Source organism: Branchiostoma floridae, chromosome 2, assembly GCF_000003815.2.
Source record: "Branchiostoma floridae strain S238N-H82 chromosome 2, Bfl_VNyyK, whole genome shotgun sequence".
NCBI lineage: Eukaryota > Metazoa > Chordata > Leptocardii > Amphioxiformes > Branchiostomatidae > Branchiostoma > Branchiostoma floridae.
In genome coordinates this window covers 12,805,076-12,817,882 of record NC_049980.1, presented here as the reverse complement: position 1 = coordinate 12,817,882, position 12,807 = coordinate 12,805,076, and the positions used below count along the sequence as shown (strand labels likewise).

Below are 12,807 nucleotides of genomic sequence, written 5' to 3'. Positions count from 1 at the left end.
CCGTTTCTCCCATCAATTGATGAGTAGACGGCTACCTGATATAACGTTGTGTATGTTTCATATTATGATTATAGTATGTAGATGAAGGCATTGTCTTGAGTTGCTGCGCATAATCTTCTTTGATCTACAATACAGGTGTATGACGTCAGAAATAAAGCCAAAGACCGTACAGGCATATTTTATTTTTCATGTCTCAGCCAACTGCTCCACATAATTCACCTATCAGATACGTTGTAGATATACTGACATATCTAAACATCCATGCCATGCATAAGTACATGTATGCCCATCATCATATACCAAACTTTTAGATGGTATGATATCATTTTGTTAGCAACGTCATTGATGTACTCACAGGAAAGAATTGAAACTTTTCTTTCCGTTAGATCAACAAGAGACAGAACACATTCCATGCAGATGCAACTGTAGTACTAATCGTTGATATTTGATTCGTGTCTCGATTTGTTCCTTAAACCCTGAATCACTCGTAAAAGCAACAAAGCTAGAAGAAAGATAGCCATCAGCATAGCCATCGGAATAACCCCAAAGACTGACCACTGCCTGAGAAAGTGTTTTGAGGATCAATCCCGGACATCAGCAGATTGACCTAATCCTTGACGATAGCGAGCAGCATGTTCTTGTAGTCTCCACCGCACTCATCAGCCACGGCCTCGGCCATGGTGCGGCCGTACCGGGACTCAAACACCTCCTTCACCTGCACCAGGTCAATCTAGCAGGAGGGGAAGAAAGAAAGGTTCACATGAATTGGATGCATCAGCACTGGAGACCTGGCTCCAACGGTGCAAGCTAATGTGATAAACACCATTGCCAAGGCTGTCTGGCAAAATGTAAAAGTTGTAGGGTAGCTACTTTGTCCATGGAAAGAAAGATCAACAGAGAGGAGGGTGAAAGTGCTTATTTGTAGATGTGTGTGTGGAGAGAGAAAGATTATGCAGATACCAATACAAATGAAGATGGGCGTCATCACAAGTAGTGGACTCAAAACTATTTAAGACATGTTTGGGGGAAGATGGCCGGTGTAGGTTCCAGGGCCATTGCTTCTCTAACGTTACCGAAAGATGAAGTGGAAGTACTAGTAGTAGCAGCAGTACACGTACAGATGATTTCAGCAAAACTAACGTCGATGTCATGATGTAGTGACTGACCTCTGAGCGCGACACTATACAGCGGATAAGGGTGGTGTCGTCGGTGCCCATTCCCTTACAAGCGTCGTTGATCCGCTTAGCAAAAAATCCTGGAAGGTTCCTCACACAGCTCACTGGGACGGAAAGAAATATACCGGTATTATTACAATATAGCCCAATGGAAGATTCATCAGCAGTATTGTTTTTACAAAAATCATGCATTATCCTACGTGATTGTAAGTTTGGATAATCTGGTACATGGTTCTAACTGCTCCTGCGCGATGTCAAAGGTCAAAACCCATGACTTGTGTAGACCATGCTGAGTACATGTCTAGACGTGCTTTGTTAATGTGTCACTTTGATATCTTACCCACAACGTATCACGCATCAAATGTGTATTCGGAATACGAACTATTCATATATATGAGCACGGTTATACATGCAGCGACTTACCTATAGCCAGGTATCCATCCTCCACGGACCCCTCACACTCTTCGTCTATCATATTATCAATGGACTGTCCAGCCAGCTAAGTAAAAAGAAATGAAGGTCAGTAACAAAGATTTTGAAGACATCTCTCCGGTACCTTATGATTCCCATATTATCCAACTATCAACGAAACTTTCTTAACCGTAATAGGTATGTTTTGCGGGTCAACCGTACCAAAAGATATTACTTTCAATTCGCCCATTCAGCGCTTTTGTGTGTGCACATTATGCTGTGTATGATTGGTACGATGAAAGAAGCCTTGGCTGATTGTAACATTGACATTATGACATCAAGTGCTTGGAAGTACGCAAGAAATAGGTAGGAGTATATCATCTACATGTATATGAGACAGGTTTTGATATTCCATAAGTTTAGCAGCACGTGGACACTTAAAAAAAACGTGGAAAACGACCTAACGGTTGGTACCTACGTCATTGTACTTGTCAAACACCTTGCGCAGGTGGGCGAAGCTCCTCAGGGCCAGCACGGAGTTGAACTTGGACTCGTCAGTCCCACGCTGGCCTTCCCCTGCCTAAGACGGGAAAACGCATAGATCAGGAAAGTACTGTCTGAAACAAAGCCTGGTAAACGAGAGAAAACGTACGGCCTCTAACCACTAGACGGCGACCGCTGAGTGACCGAAAAGCGATCAAAATTTTATCCTTGATTTTATTATTGAAATATGATGCACGATAGGAAAAAGTTATTTAAAAAGTAGCACAAATACGGAAATATTTCTTTGTCTATGAAGTTCGCTGAGCGACCTGCCGAATATTTGGTCGCTCATCAGTCACAGCCTCTAGTGGAAAGGGGCGAGAAGTTTGCTACACTGTTCATCATTTGATTTGTACCTCGTATATTTCCCTGGCATCCTCTTCTGCCAGATCTTCATCCACGTCGTCCTCTTCTCCCTCCTCTCGTTGAGCCTTCACATACATACGGGAAAAGAAAGAGAGAAAAACCTCCTAAAACATCCGTGAAATATCTCGATTTTTCTGTGTTTTTTGTTTCTTTATTATTGTGATTTTATGCTGATTCTGTCAAATTCATCGATGTCTTTCCTTTTTGTCACATGCAGTGCCCGATCGTCCAGTAGCGAACAGTCGTGTATTATCAAACCATGTGTAAAGCTAAGCCCAAAGGTAAGTTCAGCATCGTTACACGTGGTGTATGTTTGATGTGTCCCATGTAGCGTTACGTATTGCAGTAATGAGTCTAGAGGTATGGTGTGTCCAAAGCTGTACGACGCTAAAATGAGATTGTCCAATTATCACCACTTTATGTTGACTGTCTCCTTCACACCCCTCCAAGGCCACAAGGCAACAGTAATAGATGGAATGATTGATGTAATCGACTGGAATAACGCTTCTGTCCTTGGAGAAATCCTTTACCCTACGATGTCCAGCGGGCCTATGCCAGAACCGACCTTCGACAAAGGCAACCTTTTCCGTCACAGTATAATTTGATTTTTCACGATTTTGTGACGAATGCTCTCATCATGTCGACCAATGGAATAAAACATAATCATCGTACTTTACACTAATTTCCTCACTTCACTCATGTGTAAATGAGTACCTAGCTTCGGTTTGGGCCGTCCCTTGGATAGGACGTTAAAAGGAGAGCCACACCTCGAGCGCGTTAAAGATCCCACCACATTTATCGAAAGAGTAGGGGTCCTTCTCGGTGTGAGTGGTTTAAAACCTACAGTCCCATACGGCCGCACCTCGGGAAATTACTGTCGTATTGAGGTCATCTGAGTGGCGCCGAATGGCACCTCGCTCCAGACCCTTGCAATTTAGACACACCTATTGAAAACTCCTCACAATTCAGCCCCTGGCTGAGAAGGGAGAATAGTCGACCCACCCAACAACAATAACAACCCAATAGCAATGAATTAATAACAATCGTAGTGACTACGTACCGCCATCGTTTCCGTTTTTTTTGTGTGTTTTTGTTTGGCTAGGAATCGACCTTGACATAAATGAGGGGACGCGGTGACGACCCTCGAAAGGACATCGGTACCTGTCTAACCAGTCTAATATTTCGGCCTTTGCGTAAGCGTAGGTCTGAGTTTGTTTTGAGCAGCAGCTACGTATACATGTTTGTGATCCTTTCGCGCTGGTGTCAGATATAATCTGAGAAGCGGACAAATCCCGGAGAAAGGTTAGTTTGAGATAAGACCCTGCTTGTGTGGCTAGCTACATGTTGTGTAGTAGGCTGGTACATGTAGATGCGTTTGTCTCCTGTATATGCTTGTACAATGTGGGCGTGTTGCGGCTTGAGGCGCTTCGCCGGCTAGATGTCGCAAACAAACTGTTCTCTGTTGCCTATAGGAGTAGAATATTTGGCCTACTGTTGTAAATTGGTCTGATTATGACAACATTTTGTCTTTGAGCATTAATCTACTATTCTCCTTTCCCACATCTACAGATGACTATTGAGTTTGACCTTGCATTGGTTTTGACCATTCATAGTGTCCTCAACACTACCTGCGTGCTCTGGAGGATTCTTTCTATGCTGTACTGGATGGTGGCTACACAGAAAGGTCTGTGGAACAACAGTGGCAGCGCATTTGGTCTGCTTCTGGCAGTTGTGGGTCTGAACGGTCTGACAGATTGGCCGATAGAACACTTTCACTTCAACAGCCAGAATGTGGTCATCATGGAGGTTCTTAATCAAGTCTTGCTGTATGTGTTAGTGTTCCTGGTCCACAACATGCGAGAGGAACGAGCGATTCCAATGTCCATCAGACATCGCGTGTGTTACGCCCTGCTTGTAGAGAATGCCGCAGCCTTCAGCCTGACCTTGAACTACGTCCAGACCGCGACGCTCGCCACCACCCTACTCGCGCAGCGCTTCGGGTTCGAGACGGAGTTCGTTTCGAGCCTGCACCTAATTTTCTTCGCGATCTGCGTGATGTCCACCGTTTCCGTAGAGTTTGTCTACCTGCACAAGTTCCGGTGGACAGTTGCGGCACATGTTCCAATCCAACTGTGGGCTTCTACCCTCTATCACCAATCAGCTATAAACGGCAAAATTGTCTGCGTCCTGATCGCCTTAAACGCGCTATTGGTGTTTATAAAGCTTGTTCCTGAAAAATGTAATTATTATCTCACTTTCTCTCTTAAAAATAATCAAGATGAAGGTACTGATCAACGGGCTTTGAAGGTCTAGATGATTCGGCAATGTATGGATTAAGATAATTTCCTGGAGAAATTTCGAAGTCATTGTCAGTAAAAATGTGTCATAGTATGGTTTCATTGTTGTCATGATACAATGGTGTTTCCATGCGAAGTCATAGTCCACTACATTCCACGATAGAACTCATCATTCCATGATAGAAATATTGTATTTGTCACCGAGAAAGATAGAATTATCGAGAGATATCAATTATGCTAAGATTAAACTTTTATGCTTGTGTTGTTTGGGTATAAAAGATGATCAAGTTATATTTTGTTTGCTAATAAGGATCTTATTACTTGTATTTGCAACTACATCACTGTCATCACTTGAAAATCTTCACCATTTGGTGAAGGTGTGAGGTGGTGAAACTGTACTAAAGGATTTCTTGCATGTTTTGTTATAACGATTATTCCAATCACATAAATATGAATCAAAGCTTATAATCATATTGACAGTCAAGCAAAAGTAATGGTGCGAAATGGTGTCAGTGAGCTGTATATTTTCCTGTGATACACAGAAACATTGCTTTGGTATATATATGAACGTAAGGGAAATAAATCTAAGCTTAATAATAAAAGGATGTGTAGTTGGTGAATCGTGGTCACTTTTTTTCTTCCCACATCAGAACAGTTTATTTACAAATATTCATGAACAGTTATCTTCATGCCTGTAGTGCTAGCGCTTGGGGGGCTGATGTTTCACACGGCCTTGTAGAGGCTGGTGTTTCACACGGCCTTGTAGAGGTATGGTAATTACTATGGTGTAATCACCGATGTGGCTGCCAACAAACAAAATAATGATGGTCCAAGGACTGACCCAAATGTTGATACAAAATATGGTATAGGTAAATTCGCCATCTGCCCTTTGTCTGATCTTCCAACTTTTATGTTCTATTCCTATGCTTAAAACCTTGAATGAATAGCCAAATAACTGCAAATTTACATCAAGACAAAGATACACAAGCATACAAACGGGTTAAAATAATCAAACAGAAACAAACACCCAAACTGATTACAACACCCTCGAGTTGAATGTGTCGTGTGATAGTCAAGATATCTGATGCCACTCCACTGTGCGAAAGGGTGTGATTTCCGGACAAAGTCGGAGTTGACATATTTTTGGACATGCTAAATATTCGGACTGTGTCCGGGCACGATGTTCAATATTTCCCATATCTGGAAATATCATGAGTCAGGAATTGTCTTGTTATGTATCCGGACAAATAAGACTTTCCTGCTTTTCAAGATACGCGCCATTGACGTTTCTTGCCTCCGAATACGTTATATGTTCTACATTCTTTACATATCCAAGGTCCATATATTTCGATAAGGAATACCCGGACAAATTAGGAGTTTGCACGAAGCATGATGTGCATTATTTCTGGGCCATTGTCAGATGACATTTTCAATTCATTATGTCTCAGAATATCATGAGTCATGAAATGTTTCAGCACATGCCCGGACGGATAGAATTTCCCGTTCTTCCGAATACGTGTCAGGGACGTTTCATGTTTTCGAATTCATACTATTTTCTTTTCTTTCCATTTACGAGACATATCCGCGACAGATATTCCATGGATTAGTTTTAGGACAGATTCGAAGTTAGCATATTCTGACCGTTACCGATAAAGGTATTCTATACGTGAATTGTGAATCGGTGATTGTTTTATTGCGCATCTGAACAAATAAGACTGCATTTTTTTGCCGAAATTTTCGCTCCTTCCGAATTCATATTTCGTTCCATTTACGACAGATGTCCAAAACAGAAACATTCCAGAGATCAGTTTTCGGACAACTTATGGTTAACAAATTACTTTTCTTGTCATACATGAATCTGAGATTGTTTTGTTGGGTATCCTTAAAAAGGTTTCCTATCTTGTCAAATACACGTCATTAACGTTTTTGCTTCTGTATATGTGTTTTTATTCTACAACGAGTATGCCCGATGTCAATGTATGTTTACTCTTTAATTTTCTGGTAATTGAAGCTTAAGCTTCCATATACATGTGCAAATATACTGACATCGACATTTACAATCAAATGACACAGAAAGCAATCTTTGCGATGGTAACAATTATGAGTCAAGTATTATTGTTTCTTTGCATATCCGGACAAAATCTTGAACAAAGTTCAGTCAAAACACTCCACCCCAGCGGTGCAGTTTGGGATAGGTCCATATCCGGACAATATCATGAATAAAGTTCAGTCAAAACACTCCACCCCAGCGGTGCAGTTTGGGATAGGTCCATATCCGGACAATATCTTGAACAAAGTTCAGTCAAAACACTCCACCCCAGCGGTGCAGTTTGGGATAGGTCCATATCCGGACAATATCTTGAAAAAGTTCAGTCAAAACACTCCACACCAGCGGTGCAGTTTGGGATAGGTCCATATCCGGACAATATCATGACAAAAAGTCACTCATGATATTGAATACCAGCGTTGCTGTGTGGGAATGGCCCATATCCGGACAATATCACGAGGCAACTTTACTCGTAAAGCGGTTATGCAAGCTGTGCAAAGTGCCGAGCAGACCAGTACGTTGGCATGTCAACGGTGCGCCTACTGGGGCAGTCGTTGCAGATAACAGCCTACACCGCGCCACAGCGTTTGCTGCTGTGTACAACTTTGAAACTGGTTAAAGTACATGATGCACTTATTCACAAAAATAATGCACAATGCCATGTGTTTCCGTGAAACAGGCATGATGGATGACACTAACTTGCTTGGAACCATCTGGAGGAGTCCTTAGGTAACAAGACTATATTAGGATGTCACATGACTTGACTAGACCAAAAGTAGACCAGCTGGTGACAGCAGTTAGGTTTGAAACTAGATTTGAATCTCACTTGCCGCTGCCGCTACCGGACCAAGAAGTGAGTAGTGTAGCTCTCTAGTACATAGATTGTATATACATAGCAGTTACCGTTCTTAGTTCCGTATATGTCTGTCAGCAATGTCTGTTATACCCTTCCTAGTGTTTTGTGTATTTAATAATTAGTAGTGTGATCTCTTTGTAAAGATTGTTGTATGATAGATCACTTCTCTTTCAGCTGGAACCCCCGCGTGTCATCCCCGGCTTGTTTACAAATTGCCCGTTCCATAGTTAGTTAAATTCTCATATTATTTTGTGCTGTATGTGCCGTAACGGCTGCTTCTAAACTTTCCTGTCCTGTTGTTTTGGCTGGCTAAATCTTAAATAGAACCAAGGAGAAACTGTAATCTCCTCACTAGGACCAATGTGATTGTGTGCATATAAAATTCCATTCGTTCTCTGGGGGTCCTTATCTGTGCCATCTGTGTGGCCCGCGCCCTGTGATGATAGCCGACTCCAGATTCCTGCCTTTGTCCCCGTCTTGTCCTGCTGTGATTTTTATGGCCGTGTTGTTTGAATAATTTTACATGTACCGTTCATGGGTTCGAGGCAGTTACTAGCCGTTTTTTTTCCATTCCAGCCGCTGAGCCTCTGTTTCCCAATCGCCTGTCCTGCCATGCCGACGACCGAGGCCTACCTCCTGGTAACACTTACGACAGTCTGTGCCTGGTGCCGTTGTATCCTGCCAGAACTGTTTCTACTCTGAAGACGGACGGTGCCTGGACTATGCAATGGAGCGGACTGTCCTCGAGACGTGCCGTCGATATTGCGGGGTCTTGCCAGAGCATCTTCCGTCGCCAATGATCGTCCACTACCACAAAGACGCAGAAGAGGGCGCCCCGGACGATGATTCCACAGTCAACACGATACGGACTTATAGAGGACTTGAAAATGGACTGTCGTACTGATTTCGTAATGACATTTTTATCCTACGAATATTGATTGTATGGTTTATAACGTTAGACTTGTGTCGGATACTGTACATTTGATATTGTACATTTAAACGGATCAGTTTTGTTATGATGTTATTGACTTGGGCTTGATATTATTGGATCTGACAGTGAACTGTTTAACTTTGGCTTCATTCGAGCTTCACTTTTTGTGAAGACCAATGAGGTTGTAGTGAGCTAAAACTTCCTTGGTAAGACTAAGAGACAAATGCATATTGATTTGCCCTTTGACGTTAACATGATCTGTTCCTCCACATAATGTATTTGTTGTGTCATCTGATTTATACAGGAAAGTCTTTGAAAAGCTTTCACAAAATGTAGCCTTACCGAGTTAGCATTTTCGGGGTTAAAACGGACAGGAAACGTTAAATATTAGGTATTTAGCATGATCGTAAAGTTACTGGATATTCTGAAATAATGTGTTGTATTGTTCCTATGATGTTTCAGTATATCTTAAGTTTATGCAACCTTTCCGGGGCGTAATAGCCCCGAACGCGCTCAGAAAATATGAAATATTCGGAACGTGTTTTGTCTCCAAAGAGTCCTAGAACGTTCCATTACTTGAAATCCGGATATGCGACATGATTATATGGTCCCATTCTTGACTCCTGAAATTATCCGGATTAATACGAAATATTCGGAACGTGATTTGTATCCAAGAGTCCGAACACGTTCCATTACTGGAAATCCGGATATGAGACGTAATTATTTGGTCCCGTTCCGGACTTCTGAAATTATCCGGATATATACGAAATATTCGGAACGTGGTTTGTCTCCAAAGAGTCCGAAAACGTTCCATTACTGGAAATCCGGATATGAGGCAGGAATTAAATGGTCCCGTTCCGGACTCCTGAAATTTTCCGAAAACGCAGGGGAGTCATGTCAGATTTCGTCCGGATATTGTCCGGATATATCCAGAAACGGTCCAGATCCGGATGTATACAAACATAGAAACGTCCGGAAATGACACCCTTTCGCACAGTGCTCGTACTCGATGAGAATTTCCACAAATTTGTTGCAAAGATGATTTCGGCATGTTCCTGACAAAAAAAAATCATTCATACATGTATACTATACAGGATACCGAAAATGATGTTTCCCTTGTACACTTTATGAAACAATATTTGACTACATGAAATACGGAGTGTGTTACGTTGTGCATCTGATGTGCATCTGAAACAAAACCGGTTGCCTCAGTTCACTAAAAGCCAGCAAGGGACCCTCACCTTCGCTACTTACTCTCTGCGTTAAGAGCTATCTATCACTCACAAATCATGGCCAACGCAAGTCCAGAGCCTGAGATATCAAAACCGAAACTTCCGATGCAGTACTGTGGCAGGCCGCTGGAAGCCCAAAATCTAATGATTGAAAACTTTGATCCAGACTTACGCACATACCAGATGTCATCGAGGCCATCTCGAGTCATGCTGTCCACCCACAAATGTACACATATATGTATACATACACACACAAACGTCACTGAAAACATAACCTTCTTGGCGAAGGTAACAAGAGGCTTACATTGCAGAGCGACACGAGCAGACGCTTGAAGTGACCGCTGGTCTCATTTTCAATGTCATCCTCCAGGCTGTCCCCCTCATACACTGCAAATCAAGTAGGGAAGGTTTAGTACCCCAACAGACTTAGGAATACACTTTTAATGTACAGGATCATTTAAATGTTATTGGGTAATACTAATCTTTCTTAAACATCAACACTCTACCTATAGGTAAGGTACTTTAGAGAGGCGGGTTTAGGGATGCATGTCTTGTGAACTAGTCGTTAGGTTAAGGCCACGGCATTCAGAGAGCTGGGGTTTAGGGAGTAGGCTAGCTCTTCAACCAACAGGAAATTAAGATAAAGATATCTATAAGTTGTCTATAGAACAGAATAAATTGGTATAATTACATTCACTGTAGACAGCTTTCAGTTCCTCCATTTCCTGCCAGAAGCATAAAAACAGAAAAATGGTCTTTAAAAAGTTTTTATTGTGTTAATGACAAGGTTCTTCACTATTTTCTCACTTCTGCCCTTAATTCATGCATCAAATGTTATTGTCAAGAGAAGCGGGTAGCGTGCCGATTTGAGCCCTCGATATAATGTATGATTTCAACCATGAAGTATGACCAAACACTTGTTTTACCGTGTTGTTCTTGGTACACATGATCTCGATCAGAACATCCTCGCATGTCCCCGCCCCTGCCATGGCGGCCTTCAGGCAGCGCGCCTGATACTCGACAGGGGGCGTCATTAATGCCAACACCGTCTCCTCGAAGTCACCCTTCAGCTCATCTTTCAGACGTTCAAGCAAGTCCTGCAAGACAGAACAGTGTTACAGATTTATCTGTCAAGGACAACGCCACCTCTCGTTTAGCGCACACATTGCACCTTATTTTGTTTCAGGTACAGTAGAAGCCAGTTAATAGCACAACGGATTAACGCACACTACTGTTAACTGCACAGAATCCCAAAGTCCCAAGCTGGTGCGGTTTAGCTAGATAGCTTCGCATTATTGCACCATCCGGATAATTGCACGAACTTCCCTGGCAAATAGGCCGTGCAATTAAGCGGCTTCTACTGTATTTGGTGAAGGACATAGGAAGTTGTAGTGTCAAGAATAGTTATTGTTATCTAGTAAAACCTCACAGTACGAAGACCCAGAAAAGAGTGCTTACATCTCCAAACATAGTCTTGAACTGGCTGGCTAACTCCACCCGCTGACTGTTGCTCCTATTGGCCAGAACCTCTATGATTGGGCCCTCCTCGGTACCTTTTGAAAACAGGTGAAAGAACAGGTATAATGGTTCTCTTCTTCGTAAACTCCGAATAGAACTAAGTTTCATGTCTATTCACAAACTGGACAGACACGGGACTGGGGTAAACGAGGAGTGAGCAACGACGAATTAGAGATATGGGGGGGGGGGGAGGTAGAACAGGGGACCAATGGGAAAGGCCGTTAGGGATTAAGGCACATCCGTCCAATTTGTGAGCCGAGAGGAAACGTGAATTTTGTTATGTGGTATCATATGTTAATAATCATATACCGATTTGTACAGCTTGACAGCGCATCAAAAGCTACCGATGAGTTTAAGCAAAGTTCACTTACCCCAACCCTGCATAGCTTCCTGTAGTGTTTCAGCATCCTTCTCCGGGTCGAAATCGTCAGCAGGTTCGATGGTGGCCTGGGTTAATTAGAAGTACAATAGATTTACGTGTTACTATTGGCTAGGACGAGAATTAACTGTGATATTACTTATATCAAATACACATCGCAGGACGTTGACTTTGAGTAGCAATGTAATACCTTGTTACTTTGATACCTTGGTATAGTACACTTGACATTTTGTCCTACAGTATTTAGAAATACAGGGAAAATTAAAAGTTTTCTATTCAGTTGTGTACATGTAAAACCAAAGTCTTAGCCAATATTAAGATAAGAAAAAACTTTAGACAGAGGATAAACACCTAATATCTATACATGGAAGACTTTGAAACCAGTTTGACGGTACACGTATGCATGTGTGGCGTCGATCTTTTGTTTAGATAGAACTGGACTGACAACCATGCTGGCACCGCCATGTTTTTCTTTTGTTCACAGCTACGTAAACACACATTCAGAAATAACCAGGTGTTTCAGTCTTTACCGTAGTTATCTTGGAGAGTTATTTTTGCTGTCTGTATGAATATATGAATCTATCCTATGAATAAGAAATTTAGATTCATTCATCCATCTATTCCGTAAAACTAATGTCTGCCTCGCAAACGTACCACATACACGTATCTTTCTACACATTTCAACGAAGCAGGTCGCCTCTGATTGGGTGACTGATATAGTAATCGAGATTCAACACAAAGCCACGCGTGTAGTGCCCGAATGTCTTCACGTAGTCAAGGCTTAAGACATGCCCTCATTTTGTGACACACCCACCAATCGCGTGACACATCCAGTGACCCTCCGGTAATTGTCAAACATAGTAGTCTCTCCAGTCAGCGAGAAAAATATATTGCGGCTCATAGATAAATACTATATGCGTTTACAAGTCTGTTGATATAATAAAAGAAATGTGTTCGTCCTTATGATTATAAAAGTCAATCTTGAATATTGCTAGCACTCGAGACTGTACTGATATGCAGTCTTTTGGAAAAGTGCCATTACATACGACACA

General features: G+C 42.1%; 2 protein-coding genes across 3 annotated transcripts in view; one reads left to right on the top strand and one right to left on the bottom strand.

The window, feature by feature from the left end:
• Window positions 1-162: 162 nt before the first annotated feature.
• LOC118409383 (annexin A7-like) overlaps window positions 163-12,807 on the bottom strand; it is a 16,566-nt gene continuing 3,921 nt past the window's right edge. For both annotated transcript variants that reach the window (XM_035810374.1, XM_035810373.1), the window contains exons 2-11: window positions 11,748-11,823; window positions 11,317-11,411; window positions 10,785-10,955; window positions 10,550-10,583; window positions 10,163-10,245; window positions 2,486-2,560; window positions 2,065-2,166; window positions 1,599-1,674; window positions 1,167-1,279; window positions 163-730 (exon numbers count right to left, since the gene is read on the bottom strand). In XM_035810374.1, the coding sequence (XP_035666267.1) occupies window positions 608-730; window positions 1,167-1,279; window positions 1,599-1,674; window positions 2,065-2,166; window positions 2,486-2,560; window positions 10,163-10,245; window positions 10,550-10,583; window positions 10,785-10,955; window positions 11,317-11,411; window positions 11,748-11,760 (885 nt within the window). In that variant the 5' untranslated portion in view covers window positions 11,761-11,823 and the 3' untranslated portion in view covers window positions 163-607. The remainder of the gene's footprint in view (window positions 731-1,166; window positions 1,280-1,598; window positions 1,675-2,064; window positions 2,167-2,485; window positions 2,561-10,162; window positions 10,246-10,549; window positions 10,584-10,784; window positions 10,956-11,316; window positions 11,412-11,747; window positions 11,824-12,807) is intronic.
• Window positions 3,568-5,836, top strand: LOC118409384. Its single transcript, XM_035810375.1, has 2 exons — window positions 3,568-3,797; window positions 4,065-5,836. The coding sequence occupies exon 2, from the start codon at window positions 4,065-4,067 to the stop codon at window positions 4,806-4,808; it is 744 nt and encodes a 247-aa protein (XP_035666268.1). The 5' UTR covers window positions 3,568-3,797; the 3' UTR covers window positions 4,809-5,836.

What these genes read in the sequence shown, in the direction of transcription:
- LOC118409384 (XM_035810375.1), top strand. Translation starts at nt 4,065, where the DNA reads ATGACTATTGAGTTTGACCTTGCATTGGTTTTGACCATTCATAGTGTC.